Here is a 20,382-nt window from a genome sequence, read left to right on the forward strand (position 1 = left end):
GCGTGGTCGCAAGCCCAACATGTTGGCAGTTCCTGGGTGGATGGGACGTGCAAAAGTGGTTGGTGTAGCTGTCCAGATGGTCCGAGATAAGGTGAGGTTGAGAGGAGATAAAAGCAAAAAGTGGTATGATAAAAAACATGCCTGCAGATTGTTGATTGTTTGGAGAGGAGATGAGGTGAAGATCAAACTGCCTAGGTGGGCCAGGAAAACTGATTCCAAGAATTCCAAAGCCAGGACTGAGTGAGGATTTTGGTAATGCTGTTCGCATTGGAGGGAGGGGAGGTTTGGAACAAAGAGCGGGTGGTAAAGAAATCATTTGAGTAAAACACCTCAAACACTTTGTTTACACCGAGTTGTTTTAGATTTGTTCAACATCTTTCCATGTCGTTGGTTTAAGGGAAGTAGAGGTGTCATATTGTACATAGTTCACCTTGGTCAAAGAAAATATGATGCGTTATATTATACATAGTTCATATTCTACAAAGCTCAGTATTATTGTACCAGTAATGTCATACAGTTCCATATGAACATAACACCTGTGTCATCACCAAGATCACATAGCTGTGGAATGTTTTTGTTAGAACTGAGGACAGTTTGCGGCTGACCAAAGGAGAGAGCTGCAGCCTTTTGATATGATCCTGAAATAAAGATACCAACATCTTCTGAGATTGCGTGCCTTACTCGATTACAACAGAATACAATTTACCTAAAGGGAAATATCCAATGAGGAGACATTATAACCTTCATTGCCAAAGCAAAAGAAAGCTGAGAGTGACATCAAGGCAATTTGAATGTAGCATTCCCAGAACAAGCTGCCCAGTCGGAGAATATTGTACACTACATTACCAGAAGCAAATAGGTTGGGTAAAAAGAAATCGGCTATTGCAGGAGAAAAGCCCTCCTTGTAGAAAGGTTCAAGGGGGAGAGAACCGTAACCTGCATTGCCTATGGCAAACAGATCGATGCGAGAATCATTGCCCTTTCGTCTAGAATACTTGTGGAAGAAGTTGCAAACCAACTGTGTTGCAAGTCAAAAGACTTGCACAAGAAGCCGTTGTTGGTTCAACATTCCCCATTGAGGATTTAAGTGTGGGAGGTTTAGTAGTAGGACTTGTATCCTGGCAGGTGATTATGCCAGGAAAGGTACAAGCAGCGGTTAGTCTGGGCAGGCAAGTGGACCAGGAAGAAGAGGATTTGGAAGAAGATGATTTGAAGTACTGTGAATGTGGTAGAAGGTTGTGGTGGAAAAGAAGTAGCAATTCCACTACTGTGTATTGGTGAACTGTTGTATAATCATCCTGATTAAAGCATAACTTTCTGGATGAACCATCCTGACTAAAGTGTTGCTTATGAAGAAGAAATGCGATGTGATCAAAAGTGATTGGCCTTCTGAGAAAAGAACATTTACAATGACTTTTGACGATGTATGGAGAGACAGTATTTTTGGTTTGCTACACAGAAGGTTGCGATACCTTTAACAATTGTCTTAAGAGTGAGAATCTCTTTTGGAACGGAGATAGTCATTTATCCAAGTGTAGGACATATTGGATGAAAAGAACTATGTATTTTACCCAGAGTGGAACTTGGCTGGTGAAAAGAACTTTCCTGAAACGATAGTTTGAAACATCCCGGCTTGATCCACAGGAAGGGGATCCAACTTTGGTCACAAGGATTCCCGTTTATAATTTTTATGTTGTAATTCAAGTTACTGTGTGAAGTTTCAACAGCCAAATAATTCCTACATGTTTTTGTTGTATGTATTAGTGAGAGTGACATTTTTGGACAATAGGTCACTTTGCTTTAGCCTTATTTTGTCAGATAGGGAAAACCTTGTTAAATTAGGAAAAGATCAGTGTTTGTCTCACCGCTTATTGTTCAATAAAATGGTGAAATGTCAGAAAACTGTACCTATGTATCTATCTCACATTTCTGACCCCTCACACAGCTTAATCTTTAAACATAACCCATACCGAGTTGGTATATGGTGACTGGCAATTCACATCATTATTAACGCCACATCTGATCTATATCATACATGCATCAACACTGTGCGCCAAGGCCAATCATCGTCAGGCTTGTGTGTATTCTCCCTAAACTGGTTGGCTCAGCTCCACATAGGACATAAGCCAGTGAGAGCTGCTTCTTTTTTGATCCTTTGTGCGGTCAGATAACACCTCTGTTCAGCACGATGGCCCTCACGAGGAGAGGTCAGGGGAAGCATGAATCAAGAGGCATACCCAAAAACAAAAGGACTAGTCTCATACCAGGGTGTTGAATTCCAAAGAGCCTTTGATGCTATAGTTTAGTTTAGTTTAGTTTATTATTTGTATAGCGCGCCAAACCCTGGAGTATCAGGGCGCAAACAGACAAGGATATGCTCAACTTGGTTACAGGTACATAGAAATCAGATGAAGATGCAGAGATGCGCTGAGCTTGGTTACAGATATGCTCGGCTAATTGCAAGTACAGGAAAAGTCAGGAAGTGTAGACATAGACATCAGCAATATTACAGCAAGCAGATATGAACAAGGGGAGATCAAGGACAGGGGAGCAAGGAGCATGCTCCTGTTCGCGTAATATAAAGTTATATACAGTAATGTACAATGTGACAAGTGGACTAGTTAGCTGTCGTTGGGGAGAGATCAAGGACAGGGGAGCAAGGAGAGATCAGGAAAGGGGAGCGAGGAGCATGCTCCTGTTCACGTAATATATAGTTATATACAGTAATGTACAATGTGACAAGTGGACTAGTTAGCTGTCGTTGGCTCTCAGCCACCTAGTGAGGTTTTGTCTAAATTTTGCGAAAGGCTGAGGTTCTCTGACATCATGCGGGAGGGAGTTCCATAACTGCGCAGCCTTGACCGGGAAGCTATTTCCTCCTATAGTGGCAAGTTTGAAACGCGGGACTTGGAGGCAGTTTGCGTTGGCTATTCTGGTAGGTCTGGAAGAAGTCCTTTTGCGTAATCTATCCATGAGGTAAGGTGGAGCTTTGTTGTTGATACATTTGTGGGTGAGGGAAGCGATTTTGAGATGAATTTTGTCTATGGTGGCGAGCCATTTGTATTCTCTTCTTGTCGAGGATATATGCTCGTTTCTATTAATCTTGAGTGCTGCTCTCAAGGCATTATTCTGGAGCACTTGAATTTTGTGGATGGTCTGTTTATTAGCTCCAATGTAAAGTCCATTACAATAGTCTAATTTGGACAGTATCAAGGCTCTGGCAAGTGTAATGCAACTATCTGTGGAGAGGAATTGTTTGCTCGCTCTGATAAGTTTGCATGTATATGCGGTGGCAGAAGCTAGAGAGTTAACTTGTTTGGTAAAGTTCATGGTGGCGTCTAGGTAGAATCCTAAGGTTTTTACTTCATGAGCTACTTTTATGTTGTTCCCATCAATAATGAAGTTGTCGTAATTGGGGCTGAGTTTGGATATATAGGTAGTGGTGCCCAGGATGATAAGCTCAGTTTTATCATCGTTCAGGCATAGGCCGTGTGTGGCCATCCATGCCTGAACGATGCTATAGATCCTGTTCACTAGGGCCAGGTCCTTGGCGTAGTCTCCTGAGAGCGGGAGGAGGATCTGGGTATCGTCTGCGTAGTTAGTGTAGGCGATACCCAGATGATCCATTTCATCAAAGAGAGGCTTCGTGAAGACATTATAGGTCTGAGGTGGTGTCTGGGTTAATGTAGTCAGAAGCAGCTCAGTGCCTCGCCTTCCTTCCAGTCTCCTACTCTTCAATTAGCACAAAGCACTTTGGGTATAATGCAAGAAGGCAAAGACCACTTACAACAAGGACACCTTAAAGCAGAATTACTTTAATTGAATATGGTAGCCATTAGCATATAAAGGAGAGGGTCTCCCACCCCTTCGATCACTTTTGGACCATCCAGGACTTAAGAATTAATTTAGACCTCTTTGGGGAGAGTTGATCCTTCCAAAGCCCCCAGCCATTGAGGTGAAGACAGAGGAAAGTCTGAAAAAGGAACAAGTTACTTACCTGTAACTATTGTTCTCCAGCATGGGTCTGCCATGGATTCACATGCTCATGAATATTTCCCGTCGTCAGGCTGGGAATCCTCGGTAAAGAAAAAAATCTGTTTCAGTTTCATTCCTGAACTGTCTTTCTCCTAACAACCAATCACTGAACTCTGGGTCATACTGCCCCAAGCCAATGACTGCCCTCTACCTAAGCCCCTCCTCTGGCAGCATCCTCAGATTTGGTAGCACGTAAAAGTGGCAGTAGGGTGAAGAGAAGAGCCGCAGAGGGGTAAGCGGGAGGGTTCGCATGCAAGTCCATGCCAGAACGATGCTGGAGAACAACAGTTACAGGTAAGTAACTTGTTCCTTCTCCAGCATGGGGTCTGGCATGAATTCACATGCTCATGAATAAGGAATACATAGCAGTACACACATGCACAACCACGGGAGGTGGCAAGGCTCAACATAAGCATCTCTAACCTCTTCGCCAGGCTCACCTTCAAGCAAACAGGTTGCGCAGCACTGCTTGACCGACTTCTGTACTCCTCCCTGGAATCCCTCTCGACGCAGTAGAACTTTGTGAAGGTGTGAGTCGACCTCCACGTAGCAGCCCTGCAGATGTCCAGCAGGGGCACACCAGACAGGAACGCCCTTGTAGCAGCGATCGCCCTGGTGGAATGGGATCTCGGATGGCCAGGCAGCGGTCGGTTTGCCAACCAGTGACAGTGGGTGATACAGCTGGAGAGCCATCTGGAAATGGAAGCCTTGGATAAGGTCTTCCCATGGTTAACAGGACCAAAGTTCACAAAGAGCGGTGATCTTTTCCGGAAACTCTTGGTGCAGACCAATAAAATTTCAGTGCTCTAGCCACATCCAGCGAGTGCAAAGTCCTTTTGGCCGGGGATGAAGGCGTCGGAAAAAACACAGGCAACACCAAGGCACCTTGGGCATAAAGGAGGGGTGCGCCCACAGCACCACCCTCGTCTCGTGGAAAATCAAGTAAGGTGGTTTACAGGAGAGGGCCTGGCTCGCCCCCACTCGTCGTGCAGAGGTGATGGCCACGAGAAAGGTTGTTTTCCATGACAAATACTTGAGCCATGCAGAATGCATAGGCTTGAATGGATACCCCATGAGCCTAGTAAGCACCACATTGAGCTCCCACGCTGGGGCCTCAGCCTTCACCAGCGAGAACGACCAGAATAGTCCCTTGACGAATTCCTTGACCAACCCGTGCGACCACAAGGAGGGTCGTCCTGGGGATCTGGTGTAGCGGTAGATAGCTGCCAGATGAACCTTGATGGAGGCATGAGCCAGCCCCGATTTGGCCAACGACTGCAAATATGGAAGTACCGGAGGAGCCGTGACCCTCAGGAGGGTCAATCTTCTGAGAGCGGCACCAAATAGCGAATCTCTTCCACTTCAATCCGTAGCATTTCAATGTAGATGATGTTCTAACTTTAGCGAGAACTTCCTTGCAGTCTGCCAGGAGATCGTAGTCACTGAATTCTAGTGCTGCAGGAGCCAGGCCTTCAGGTTCAGAGACCCTGGATCGTGGTGAAGAATGGCGCCTCCTTCCCTAGCGAGAAGATTGGTGGGACGCTGACATGCTGAGAAGGTCCGGGTACCAGATCTGCCTCGGCCACGCCGGTGCGACGAGGATCATCCGGCACCGGCACTGTATGAGTTGACTGATGACTCGAAGTAACACCGGCAATGGAGGAAACGCATACAGAAAGAGGCCTTACCAAGGGAATAAGAATGCGTCCCCCATGATCACCTGCTGGGAAACCTCCAGCACTTGGTGTTCGTTGCCGTCACAAACAATTCGATCTGGGGATTGCCCCATTTGAGGAAAAGGTTCTCCACTAGGTCCTGCCGAAGTTCCCACTCGTGGCAAGAGCGCAACTCCCTGCTGAGCGAGTCAGCAACAGTGTTCTTCACTCCTGCCAGATGAAAAGGAATGAGGAACATCCCCATGAGTGACGGGCCAGTGCCATAAGTCATGCGCCTCTTTGGAGAGCGCTGGGGATCTGATGCCCCCCTGTTTCCTGATGTAAAACACTGTGGTGGTATTGTCCGTGAAGACCCGTACCACTATGCCCTTGAGGGACGGCAGGAACGATTTGAGGGCCCAAAACACTGCCCTTAGCTCCAGAATGTTAATGTTCAACGTCTTCTCCTCCGGCAGTCACAGGCCTCTGGCATGAAGACTTCCGATATGGGCTCCCCATCCTTCCAAGGAAGTGTCCGTCGTGACCGCCTCCTGGTGCGGTGGGGCCTGGAAATCCGCGCCTCCAGTCAGATGCGAGCGCACGCCCCACCAACTTGTCACCCGACGGAACCCTTCGTCGAGAGGGATCTTGTCCTGGAAGCTTCCGGACACCTGGATCCAACAGGCGCTGAGGAACTCCTGCAGAGGGTGCATCCGTAACCTGCAGAGCCGGATGAGGTAAATGCATGACGACATCATGCCGAGCAGAGACTTGATGGGCCTCACTGTGGCGATCTTCAGAGCTAACAGCCGCTGCACCTTGCCCAGGATGGCCTCCGACGGCAACGCCAGGCATGACACTGTGTTGAGTCGGGATCCCAGCAACAGCGCGTCCTGCGATGGAGTCAAGCAAGACTTTGCATAATTCACTGAGAAACCCAGAACCATCAGCAGGCGGACTGTCTTCGCCATGTGGTCGACGGTGACATCTCTTGATTGGGCACGGATGAGCCAATCGTCCAAGTAAGGGTAGACATGGATCCCATGCAGTCGTAGATGGGCCGCCACCGGAACCAGGCACTTGGTGCCGATTTCAGCCCGAAGGGAAGGGCCTTGAATTGATAATACTTCCCCTGAACGACAAAGCACAGAAACAGGCAGTGTCCTTTGTGAATGGGGATGTGGAAGTACGCATCCTCCAGATCCAGCGATGACAAAGTCCGAGCACGTGTTGAAGAATGACCATTCAGGACTTTATGTATTTGTTTAGTCATCATAGATCGAGAATGGGCCTCCAGCCCACGGTCTTCTTTCGCACTGGGAAGTACTTTGAATAAACTCCAGAGCACCGGAGTTGCTTTGGAATCAACTCTATTGCCCCTTTCTTTAGCACGGCCCGCACCTCCAGCAGCAGCTGAGGGATGTAGTATTCTTTCCGGGCCACCGGTGGTATGCAAGGCTACTTCTGTTGGGACTCTAAAGTGTGTCCTTGGGCGAGAGCGTCCAGCACCCAATAGTCGATGGAGATGGTCTTCCACACGCCGACGTTTGCCAGATGGCCTCCCACCGGGGTTCACGGATGGGGGCCAACGTCCTGGACGATTCATTCTTGCTTGGAGGTCAACGGGCTGCCTTGGGGTCTCTGGAGACAACTGTGTCCTCCTCCGAAGGTCTTGGAGTGGGAGGGTTGGCGGTAAGAAGAAGAGCCCCTGCCGTAACACTTCGAAGACTGGAAAGACTTGCCTCCTGAGGACCGAAAGACAGCCGTCGCTGCTGCAGCATGCCCAGGGTATGTGCCGTTTCCATGTTCGCCTTGACGGCTTGTTGCGACTCATCCACAGCCTTCCCGAAAAGATTGTCTCTATCAAAGGCCATGTCCAAAACCCTTGCCTGGACCACTTGTAGAAAGTTGGTAGCCTTGAGCCAACCACAGCAATGAAGGCAAACACTGTGTTAGGCAGAATCCTGTGCAGTTCCCTTAGGGAGCACTACAGAAGATTAAGACTACAGGTATGAGCAATAAATCCCCTTTGGTATCAGTCTGTACCACAAAGATTTAGTTGGTAGCTGTGGCTAAGCAGTGAGACTTATCTCAAGAGGATGATGAGCAGTATTTAGGGTTTACACAATAGGTCTACAATACTAGGGTGCAAGAAAACACTGACCAAAGCTTTGTATTAAAAAGAATATATATATTTATTTTACACACTTCTAGTTCAACATATTAATCACAGTTATTAAAGCAAGTTAAAATCAGTCAAGAAAAGTATACACAACTCCCTAATTAAATTGTAGACAAGTTTGAGCAAGAGTGAAAACTGAGCAAAACGGCACAGTGAAAACCAAACACAAATGGCACTCTAACAATTTCTCACAAGGGAGGGAAAGCACACGTTATACAGGAATATCTTCTTACACACCCTAGCAACACTTCCCATAAGTTTGTGAACAAGTTTAGTCAAGGCAGTACTTAAGTATGTTTAATACTTAAATGAAAACCAAGCAAAATGTCACTTCATAAGTTTTAAAAATGGGAAGAAAAGGTGGTTATAAGAAGTAGATTCACCAACACAGTTCTAGTTGAGAAGCAATCCAGAGAAGGTAGTTCTAACAAATTTAGCCAGAGTCAATAGGCCTGTGCCAGAGTCAGTGGTACAGGGCAAAGGGCCCAGGAGCAAAATGTTCTTGTAGCTGCAGTCAAGTCTCTGGTTAACTATTCGAAAAGGTGGATGCAGAAGGTGAAAGACAATGTTAGAAGATATGGGCGGCCAACCCAACAAGTAGGTAAAGGATTTAAAAAACCTTTAGCACTACCACGCGAAAAGGGCAGCCTGGCGGAAAAATGTACCTTGAAACGTAGAAGAGGCTCCTGCGGTGGCGGTTGTTCCTGGCAGTTCCTGCAGTTCGGGTGATCCAGCAGAGGAAGAGAGGCTCTCGTCGTGGAGGAAGGTTCGAGTTACTGCACTGCCCAGGGATGAAACCAGTCGCGGTGCTGCCCAACGAATAAAAGGTACACTCCTCTAAATCGCTGTTCGGGTGGACGGGTGCCTGGCTATCTGTTCTCTGAGTACAGGGTACTGGCGATTCAACCAAGGCAGGTCCAGGAAGGCGATTGGCAAACTGGTTGGCCCCACCAGCTCAAGGGAAGAAATCTCTTGCAGATGAAGATCTTCTCTCGTCGTGTGGAGAAAAGTGGTGAGACGCTGCATCTGGGCTTCACCGGTGGTTCAGTCGTTGCAGATGTCTTTGGCTTCTCTCCTCTTCGGCTTCTTAGTTCCAGTGGTGGCGTCTTGCTCTTCCAGTCCTCAGGACCCTGCTTTTATGCAAAAAGATCCCCATTCATACAGCCTAGCGGTCACTCACACAGTGGAGTGGTCATCTTGGCGGGAGACCCTCCAGCCTATCAGGGCAGAGTGCGACATGGGTTGCTGAGACAACTCTTTCCAGGGGTCCTACTCCCCCCGCCCCCACACAATGGATCCACCCCAGACTCAGTGGAGCCGAAAGGAGGGCTTCTTGGCAGAAGCCCGCCAAAAGGACGAACAAAGGATCCCTGACCTCGGTTAGGAGTTTAGAGAAAGACACGAGAAATAATTTATATTAAAGTTAATTTTTAAATAAACCGGTGGTATGTTAGAGGCTGTCAGTAAATGTGGTAGCCTCGAACAATGGGAAAATCACATAGGGAAATATTCGCAGTTGAATATTTTTGGTAGTAACCACTGCCACCAGCCAAAAACCTTTGAGAGAGGGACGGTACCCTCTCGAAAATGAAAATAAGGGAAAAACTATTAACCCTTGCCAGTACCTCCATAGTAAGATGGGTTGTACTGGTTTTGTTCATAACGATTGACTAGTAAAGTCAATGGGGACTTTACATACCCTGGGTGACAGTAGCCAGTCCCACGGTATGGAGTTTGTTTGGGGGCTGCTACGACACCCCTGTGTCACTGCACGGAGGATGCTCTGTAACACATGTGAATAAAGATGGTTCCTATAGGGGTGAGAAAAACCCCATAGACATTAAACACAAAAATTGCCTAGAACACACATAGCAAAAAACGCCTAAGAGTGGGAAAAAGAGTCTCACTCTTAGCAGGAGAAAAGAAACAAACCCTTCAAATCCAGCAAAGCTGCTGGGGGACTCTATAGGTAAGGGAAATTAGCCATAGAATGAGAATTCTCCCCAACAGGTGGCTTCTGTCCCATATGTTAACCTAAGAGCTTGCTGAAGAACGAAGACCGACTGCAAGGAGAATATTTGAAGGTTTTAGTTAAATATTCTCTTGGCCTCCACTGTCATCCATGAAGCTGCTGCCTGCATTAGCACACTGGCAACAAGTTTATATAAGGACCTAGTATGCATATATCATTCCTGTAGATGTGCACACAGTATAAATATCAAATTATAGACGTTTTATAATCAGAAATAAATATTCAATGTGGTACATGTGAGTAGCTCTTTTTGGATAGTCCTTTAGGGTAGTGGCGTCCACTTAAAGTTCATGAAACCACTTCGGGTTCAGTTTTTGCATTGTTTTTGCGAACTTAGTAAGAACTATATGTTGGTCTTTGCCATAAACTCAAAAATAATTCTTGCAGTTATAGTTGAAGACATGTCAAACATGTATAACTGAGGCAGAGTCTGCACCAGTTGTGGCTGTGCTTAGGTGGTGCCCTTTACTTTACTATAGGTGCAGAGTGTACAGGGGTACAATACGTTGTCAGTCATTGGTCAACTGTGGAGGTGTATGGTTTGAGGCCAGCGGCCTGGGGCTGAAGGACTTTGCGAAGACCATGGATGACAACACAGGACCCAAGAAAGAAGAATCTAATGCTAGCGTTTGGTACAGCTACCCATGTAGTTGAGGTAAAATGATGTTTGAGCAGTTTTAGGTCTTAAACTGCCGGTCTGTTGCAAGAAAGATGGTGGCCCCAGGCACGTTAAGCTTCTTGAAAGGCTGGAAAGTGCAATTGTGATAAAGCCCCAGAGTCTGGAGGTGAGTAATCTAGCTACTCCTGCCAAATCAAGAGAATGGAGTACCAGTACGATCCCCCCCCGGTCTTGGAGTAAAGTTTGGAATGGAGCCCACAGGTTCCAGCTATACTTTTTTGTATGTTTGTAGACAGTCATAGCAGCACTTTTGTCTTCCTTTAGATGACTCCTTCAGCTGCATCAGGAACTTGCCAAAAATATCTTTCTGTATGAAGACTGGATTACCTAAAAGGCTATTGGTGAATGGTTACATTTGTTTGGGAGTGTGAATGTGTAAAGAAAGAGGTATGCCTGATCAAATAGGTTGAATGGAGTTGGGGTAACTAACATGTATATGTGGTTGAGCTGGTGGAGCCAACCAGTTTGCCAATCGCCTTCCCGGACCTGCCTTGGTCGAATCACCAGTACCCTGTACTCGGAGGCCGGATAGCCAGGCACCAGTCCACCCGGACCGCGATTTAAAGGAGCGGACCTTTTATTAGTCGGGCAGCACCGTGGCTGGTTTCATCCCTGGGTAGTGCAGTAACTGTTACGCTCGCCTGTATCCACAGGGGCGTCGATCGGACCCGGACAGCTGCGGTCTCCTCCAACGTGAAGCGTAGTGCAGAGATGACAGATTGGACTGGCCCGCCTAATCTCGTCTGCTTGACCCGTAGAAGTATTCTCCTGCAAGTGGAGAAAGGGATTTAGCCACCCGTGGATTCCAGTGATGGCACCCCACTGTTCTTCCCACTAATCACCTTCGATATTCACTTTCAGTAATCTCACCGTAGGTTTTTGAAGGATGAGCTCTCCATCCTGCGTGGAATGCAGGGGCGCGTAGATACCAGTTACTTCACTGGTTCGAGGGCGTTGGAAGAGTTCCGGATGAATATTGACTCCAAGGTTCCTGGCGAGAACCCATAAGTATAAAGTCCAAAGAGTTCAATATGTCCGATGTTAACACTTGTCCCATTCCCTTCTTGTGTTGCAGCCGGGTCCAAGAGAAGATTGTCTTGTGGCAGCTGATGGTGTTCAGGTAAGAGTCTATATTACCCAACACTGTCCGGTAAAAGATGAGTGTATTTAACTTGTTGTTTTCTCTCTCCTTTCAGGTGTGGCGTAAGAAGTTGCGGGATGTTAAAGAATAATGCCTCCGGTGGTAAATCAGGTAAGTCTTTGGTGGTAAAAAGAGATTGTATTTGTTGGCTCTCTCGGCTCACCTTATATTTCTTTTGTCCCCTAGATGCTGGAGTTCGGCGAGGAAAATGGTGGAGGCAGCGCCGAATCGAAAAAAATGCTGTGAGGACTGGTGAGTATGGCGCGGCGCTGCAGCTGGGGATGCGACGCGTGCAGAAATAATGTCCTTTCCAAGTTCGAAGATGTGATGGATCCGGAATCAGCTAAGGAATTAAAATAAAGTCTGTGTTCTATACTTTCCTTCTTCTTTCCTCATTTACTAGGAGCTCTGGCTTCGAGGCGGGCGTGGCAGAAGACTGGATGCTGACTGCAGGCACGGGGAGCGTTACGCTGCTGGATGCAGAATAACGCGAAGCATTTGCTGCTGTTCGGGCATGGTTTAAATAGCCTTCAAAGTAGTCCCAGGTAAGAAGTTCCCCCAGAACCACACCTGAGTAAAAAATAGTCCCTGAAGTAAATTAGTCCCATTCAGGCCTCATGTTGGCTTGACTTCATTGCAGCATGGTGGTCTGCATGAGGTAAGTAATGTACATGAGCCTGGCGCCTATGGCGCCAGGACTGATTTCCTCTATGAGCCTGGTGCCAATGGCGCCAGGACTGGACCCAGAGAGGCCCTAGCTGGGGCTGCTGGGTTTTTAGTAAGCACCTGGATGCCTGCTCCCGGGGCTGATGGGCTTGGTCCGGATGCCCGGGGGTAGGCATCATGACAGTAACTCGAACCTTCCTCCACGACGAGAGCCTCTCTTCCTCTGCTGGGTCATCCGAACCGCAGAAACTACCAGGAACAACCGCCACCGCAGGAGCCACTTCTTCATTTAAAGGTACATTGTTCTGCCAGGCCGCCCTTTCTTCGTGGTAGCACTAAAGGTGTTTTAAATCCTTTACCTACCTGTTGGGTTGGCCACCCCTCTCTCTTAACATTGTCTTTCGCTTTCTGCATCCACCTTTTCGAAATCGTTAACCAAAGACATGACTGCAGCTACAAGAACATTTTGCTCCTGGGCCCTTGCCCTGTACCACTGACTCTGGCACAGGCCTACTGACTCTGCCTACATTTGTTAGATCTGCCTTCTTTAGATTGATTCTCAACTAGATCTGTGGTGGTGCACCTACTTCTTATAACTACCTTTTCCTTCCCATTGCTAAACCTTGTGAAATGCCATTTTGCTCAGTTTTCATTTAAGTATATACTATACTGATGCACTGCCTTGCTTAAATTTGGTTCACAAACTTATGGGAAGTGTTGCTTGGGTGTATAAGAAACTATTTCTAGATAACTTGTGCTTTCCCTCCCTTGTGAGAAATTGCTCCTTGTGTATAGTTTTCACTGTGCCGTTTTGCTCAGTTTTCACTCTGGTTCACTTGGCCTACAAATTAAATAGGGAGTGCATTTATTTTTTACTTATATTTAACTTGCTTGATGACTGTGATAAATGTGTTTTACTAGAAGTGCATAAAATAAATATATATCTACTTTTTAATACACAGCTTTGGTCAGCGTTTCCTTGTGCCATAGTACAGTAGACCTATTGTGTAAACCCTGAATACTGCTCATCCCCCTCTTGAGATATGTCTGACTGCTCAGCCACATCACATCTACCAACTAAATCTTTGTGGTACAGACTGATACAAAGGGGATTTATTGCTCTCACCTGTAGTCTTAATCTTCTGTAGTGCTCCCTAAGGGAACTGCACAGGATTCTGCCTAACAGCTCCCACCAGCACATCATCCAATCAAAGCTCAGCCCCAGCTCGGTCACATAGAACACTCGTTTAAGCAGTCTCCCAACATTCTATGAGCTGCACCATGCACACAATATTCATCAACATTCTACCTTTAGTCAACACATCCAGCATGACCGGCACACAGGACAAAACAATTCTTATATAAAAAAATAGATTTTTACTGCATGTTACCTTCCCTTATTGTGTGTGTTATTTTGAGTTACAATGTACCACGTTCTCTCCTCTTGAGAATGTAGCTTTCACTGCCTGTCTACACCGATCCTAAGTAGATTCAGGAAACAAAGGAAGACGTTGGTGTCGGACAATCTTCCTTTGCCCTACATGTAGGGCTAAGGAAAGTCTTTCTAACAAGCTTTTATATCAAATTTCCGTTTTTCTAGGCACTACAGTTTCCAGACTTCTTCCAGTCTCCAAGTATTCATTAGTTTTACCTTTTGACGGCCACACGATCTGCAGACCACTGGCTTTTCCAATCTCCCTGCAGCCACTGTTCTATTAAGTGTGGTTTCATCGTACATAATTGAAAGCTCAAGTTACTATAATATGCAGTACCAACAAGGAGCCATTTCTCTTTCAGAACTCCAGTCTTTTTGTTACTCCGTTCATCCTCTGTTGACTGGGTTGGGTAATAATGAATGTCTTGTTCAGCTTATTGTGATGAAATAAGAACTTAAGTACTGGCACCTTTAAAAATAAAAGGGGCATAACTGCAGCAAAATGTACAGTTTTGAGTACCTTGTATTGTTCTTGCAGAAAAGGTTTGAATGCCATACTAATACATTGTTGTGTCTGCTCATTGCCCGAAGACCCATCAGAAAAACGAAAATCAAGATCGAAAAACTAGACACCATTAAGAGAAAACATTTTGGAAAGCTGTCAGTAAGGGTCCAACAAAAACAGAAAAACTGATATTCATGTTCATGGTCATCTTCAAATCCTCACAGTTGCCAGGACACAAAAGAGAAAATAATGACCAAAAGGAGAAACATTATCTATTACTTGGGAAAAACAAGCAATAGGCGAGGCAGAAAAAAAACTGTAGGAATTCGAGTGAGTGAATTTCTATTTTGAAAAGTTCATTATTTTTTGAGTTGTCTCTTAACGCAAGTGTTTCATTGTGAAAGTCTTATCTAAGCTTCCCGTCTGCCACCCCATCTGTGACGGCATAGATTGTCCCCCAATCAAGCGGTTTGGCTATCAATTACAAAGGTTGACATTGCAGCATTGGCAAATGTACATTTGAGAAATATTAACTGTTAACAAAGAAAAACTTTAAGGGAAAAGGTGTCCAAATTCATGAAGAAAAGGTTGTGAACGGATCTTCTGTATCGGCTATACCAAAACCCTTACCAGTGAGATCAGCCACTTTAGCAGCAACCTTTTCTGCAAATCCAATCCTTGTGTTCAATCCAGTGCCAACTGCAGTACCTCCTGCTGCTAGTTCATACACACGTGGCATTGCAGCTGTAATCCTAGCTATGCTGTATTTCATCTGTTGTACATAGCCACTAAATTCCTTAAGGAAAAAAAAACATTGTTACACACAGCCCCATTTTTATTTATAATAATACCGTTTTTGACAAATTTGACATCTTAGATTAAGTACTGACTGAACTGGACATGCAAGCTCAGTGGTAATCATAAATAAAAGAAAACTAGTCTAACCATGTCAATAGAAAAAACATTTTACTATCCACCTTTGCAGATAAGCAACTGACAAAAATGGTCGCCCTGTGTTATAATTCATTTTATAAAAAAATTAACATGCACGGACACTGAATTATATTCCTAAAAAAAGTGTCATTCAATCAATTTAGTTGCGTCTTTGAAATGCACATTCGCTAAGCGGTATAAGCAACAGGACTAATGTACACGACTGAATTCAAACACAAAGAAAATGGTAGCCTTTATTATTATATTTGAAATTATTCTTTACAAAAAGGCATCTTTGAAGCGCTGAGTAGATTAGTCAGCAAATAAAGGCCAGGAGCTGTATGAGTTTGATAGATTAGCCTGCGTTTGAAACGTTACCTGCCACAAAGTGAACGAGTTGGCAGGGCTGAAGACTAGACTGGGGTCGTAAACCACAAAGAAAAAGGTTAATCCACAGAGGGGCGAAACAAATCCTTCGTTGTCTTCACTTCTCCCCAAGGGGGAGCCCCTTCCCGTGAGGCTGCTACCCAACAATCCCCCTGGGGGTGGTACACAGCGGGAGGATCTAATGGGGAGAGATTCCCCCTCTGGGGACATGGACATCCATCCCAGGAGAACACAGTATGACACACCTCACCTAGCACCCTATAACATCTGCCTACCCTATGAACCACACTTCTTCTATGCATGTCTGTAAAACTGAATTTCCAGCATTCACTAAGAAGAGGAAGAGTAGGGATAATCTAAAAAGGGCTTCATTGCCAGGGACTGGGACGAGGAGGAGGAGGTGCGGAATACTGATGAGCACTTGGAGGACCGTGAATGAGCGTTCTAGTTGTCAGTGGCCCTTCCGAATAAAGACAAAAAGAGCACTTCCTCAATTATCAATTCCTCCCTGGAGGAACTGAGAACGAGGCGGCAGTTCGGTGCAGGAAGAAGAGGCTGAAGACCAGGACGCAGAGAGAGTGGTGTCCACACATGGTCCTACAGAGACGGATCGGGCGAGAAGCTGCAGAGCAAAAGGTCCAGGCGAGTGCAGGAATCTGAAGCGTGGTCGAAGGAAGACACGCCACCTGCAACGGACCAAAAACTGCAGAGCTGCTGCAGCACACCAGAGAGCCAGGGAAGCAGCGCATGACCCGAACACAGATAGACACAATCCCGACACCGACCAGGAGATGCCTGGTCCAACCCCAAAGGAACAGGGGTTACTGGTTGGTGGGAGCGCAAAAGGGTCGCAGAGGCAACGGGAGGGGAACCAAGGAAAAGTTCCCCAATGAAGGGGAAAGAGGGAAAGCCCCATAATATATCAAAGGACACTAATAATCACACATACGGATGCATAGAGAACAGGGACTGAGACCTTCAACCAAAAAAGGAAGATCGTTGCCAGTCCTCTTCCTCGTGGCAGTACTTGGCAAAGGAGTGAGCCAAGTCTGCCACAGGAAAAACAAAGCGAAAGGCGGGTCTGGGAACTGCACCCACAAACGAAGATCAACATAATTCATCTTTTTCGTGGCAGTACCTGGCAGGAGAGTAAACCATGTCTGCCAAACAGAAACCAGAGGCAAGTTCTGGTCTGGTCACCCACAATTAAAAAGGAAGAATAGCATAGAGAGAGTGAACCAGTTATGCCATTCTGAATATACAAAGAAAGGTCAGAGGAAGGGAGACATTCCCCCTGGTGCTGTGAACTATGAAATCAAATGTGAGAACAGGCGTGGGGAAAGGGGGACATTCCACTTGGCCTTGTGAACTGCAAAGTAAGCCTGAGAAAAGGCCAGGGGAAGGGAGTCGTTCCGCTGACACTGTGCAAATACTGAGAACAAGACACCTGGACAAGGGAGGCATTCTCCAGGATCCCAATAGTGAAGAAACAACTATTGCAATAAGGGATGTTGATGTTTGAACTGGAACTTTACCTTCCGAATTTGAAATGAGAACTTTACTGCGTTTTAACATTTCAACCTGGAACTTGGTTTTGTGCCTTGGAAAGGGAGTGAGACCTGGTGAAGGGAGTTATTAACTCAGGTAAACATCCCACCAAAGACCTGGAACTGTGATCTGTTGTACAGAAGAAGGAAGCCATTCTTCTGTACCAACAGGATCCCCTATTTCATTAGTTTAGTTATAAGTGTAATGGAAAGAGATAGGTTTTTGACACAGGATGGTGGATTTACATGGACATCCTGACTGAATCTTTTGTATTTTAGCTTGAGGTAGGGAAAGCACTCTTAGAGTTGTGAGTGGTAGGTTTTCACTTTATTTTAATACATGTGTATGCCTACAACCATGCCACCCATGTGTCTGCCTCCTCCTCCTGCACCAATATAGAGGGTGAAGGTGAGGTATCCAGAAGACCCATAATCCAGTCCCTCTTCACTTCCTATTGTTTAAATGTACCCACCTCAATCACGTATCAGTGAGAGACCCCTAATCTGGAGGGTTTGTTGGAAAGTCACTCTGGACATCACTGAGCAGTTTTATGCTTAAACCAGACGAAAGATCAGCAACACCTGCTTGAAAACCTGGAGTGGTGGAGATTTGAGCTTTGGAGAAGTGTGACTGTTGTGAGGAACTCTAGGTGGAAAAAGTAAAACAGACAAGTGCTCACAGTTCAAGGGTGTTTATTGAACAATGAATGCTGTATGCAGGTTGGAAAACGCCTAATCTAAACCTAAATCTAAGTTTGGAGCAAGCATCGACCATCAAATAAAAAGAAGGCAGTCCTAGTGGCACTGTGTCAAAATAAAAGGGCCTATACTAAGAAACCTATTGCCAAACCTTACAACTATACAAAAAAGGGTGTGGGGTAGTTCAAGAAAAGAAAGAAGTGTTCTCAAATAATATGTCCGTATGCAGTAGTCTGGGTCTCCCTTTCCCACATTTTGAGCATGAGCGAAGGTGGAATCATAGAGCACAGTACAGTCTCCAGCTTCTCCAGCACGAGACAACAGTTCCAATAGCAGCTTTCAGGACCTTCTATGGTCAAGTCTCGTTTCACTTGAAAGTCTCTTGCCTTCGAGGCCCTGATGTCTTCAACTAAAAACAACTAAAGTTCATTCAATAAATGAAAGTTTGTATTCACTGTTCGATGGGTGATGGGTTCACCGCTGGGTCCCCCTCTTCTGGGCACTGACTCTTTTCAATGGTTTACCACATGTTCATGTATCAGTTCTTTCCCCAAACACTGGGTGAGAGCTTCAGCCCTGGATCCTCGACTGCTGGTGCTTGGGTGATGGCTTCACCCCTCGATCTCCTTCTGCCAGACTCAAACCCCTCTAAAATCATTTAGCGGGATTCACTTCCCTTTGTTTCTCCTTGTCTTTTCAAACAGTTCATTGTGGACATCCCTCGGTTGGGTTTACCTCTGTCAAAACACTTTCTCAGGACTTTAGACTTTGCCCCTCTCACCAGCATCCCTCGGTTGGGCTCACTCTTGCCAACTTCACACTCACTTGAGTCTGTTGGATTAATTTCCCTTGCTTTCACACACTTTGTAGCTCAAAGTCTTTCGATTTTACAGGGATTTTACTAGACCTCCTGTATGACCACTTTGACCTCTCTCTACAACTCTTCTACGGCCTTCTGGTACCCATAGTTTCGCTCTAATGGGGGTGAATCAGAGTCTCTTGAGTTAGCACCCACGTGGTACCGGCTTCCCTTTTCAGCTGGTCTCCCCTTAACACTTTTTACAGTCCTTTCACAGTTCATTAAACTTCGTTCAAACTTGCCACTTTGCAATTCTCACTCAACACTGCCCGGTTCTAATCGATTCTCCACTCAACTCACCGACTGTGCTGAATCGCTTGGCTTTCCTGGAGACCAGGCCGGTACTACAGTTGCGGGAGCTTCCCTCGCTCCTGCTTATCGGTGCAGGCTTGCCCCGTGTACTGTTAACATCTGCTGAAAGACACTTGTGCTATTGTTCGCAGTTTTAGGCTCCCTTCCACGAAGGTTCCACAGGTCTGTGACGAAAAGGGCAAGGTCACTTCTCTCTTCACCACCCTTTCGATTCCTGCCGCCTTTCTCCTTCTCTTGAACTGCCGCGCCTGATTAGCCGTCTCATCGTGCTGTCTGCCGTGCTCGCCTTTTTAGCTTTGGACTGGAAGAAGAATTATTGGGAGTATTCGGATGGGGAACAGGAAGACACGGATTCTGACAAATATGGTTTCTAAATACAGCAGGGTGTGTAATGGATTCATTAGAGGTGGAAGGGATGATGGATTTTTTTTAAAGGAAGTTTATCGGATGTAAGGGCGGTCGGGGACCTCGTCTTCCTCCTCCCTTTCTCCGGTATAGTACTGCGTCTCACCTGGGGAAATCCCCCGAGCATAACCCCAGTTCCCCAATCCAGGTGATCAGCTCTCGCTCGTCCAGTCCCAGGGTTGGAATCTGAGAGCACCAGCCCTCCCCTGGCCACATGAATAAGGGTTACCCAAGGTCTACTTGGGAGAATACCCTCATGTTTCTCACACTGTGCACTGGGGACTGCTGCAGCAAGACTAGGCCAGGAGAAAGTAGTGCAGAGTTTTGACTGGCAAAGAGATAAAGCAGCCACCACACCACAGAGTGGCATACACCCAGCTCCCCACACACAGTGAGGGGGTACCAGGAGAGAATAAAACAGGCTTCCATCCTCAGTCAGTCGTTGGGGAGTTAAACGAGGCAGAGTATAAAGGTAGGTACATGAGATAGACTTCAAAAGAGCTTGCAGATGCCAGAAGAATGAGAGGAAGACAGTACAAACAAAGGAAAAAAAGTGTGGGAGAACAAGAAAGAGAAATAAAGAGAAGGAGAGAAAGATAGAGACAGGAAGAGGGAAGCAAAAAGAGAAAGCACATAAAAGATTAGCGATAGTGAGCGTGCGCAAGACTTCTATAGATACCTACCTCGTTGTGGACAGACCCAGGCCTTGACGAGGAATATGGTTATACCATCCTCGACGTGCTTAAAAAACTGAACTGGATACACTGTGTTATGCCATATGTCACTTTGTCACACAACGCAAGGAGGTTGCATACTTACAAAGTAAACTACAAGCAGAAACATTGCATTTTATTACAATATTCCTCCAGGTGGCATAGATGTCCCACCCCAAACTTAAAAGGGGCAGTCT

General features: G+C 46.1%; 1 protein-coding gene across 1 annotated transcript in view; it reads right to left on the reverse strand.

Moving 5' to 3' along the window:
* The window catches only part of FH (fumarate hydratase), a 642,870-nt gene that overhangs the window by 224,286 nt on the left and 398,202 nt on the right, over positions 1-20,382 (reverse strand). Inside the window, exon 6 of the mRNA XM_069607901.1 lies at positions 14,961-15,126. Within this exon, the coding sequence (XP_069464002.1) occupies positions 14,961-15,126 (166 nt within the window). The remainder of the gene's footprint in view (positions 1-14,960; positions 15,127-20,382) is intronic.

Source organism: Ambystoma mexicanum, chromosome 4q (genome assembly GCF_040938575.1).
Source record: "Ambystoma mexicanum isolate Mex_15411 chromosome 4q, UKY_AmexF1_1, whole genome shotgun sequence".
NCBI classification, from domain to species: Eukaryota; Metazoa; Chordata; class Amphibia; order Caudata; family Ambystomatidae; genus Ambystoma; species Ambystoma mexicanum.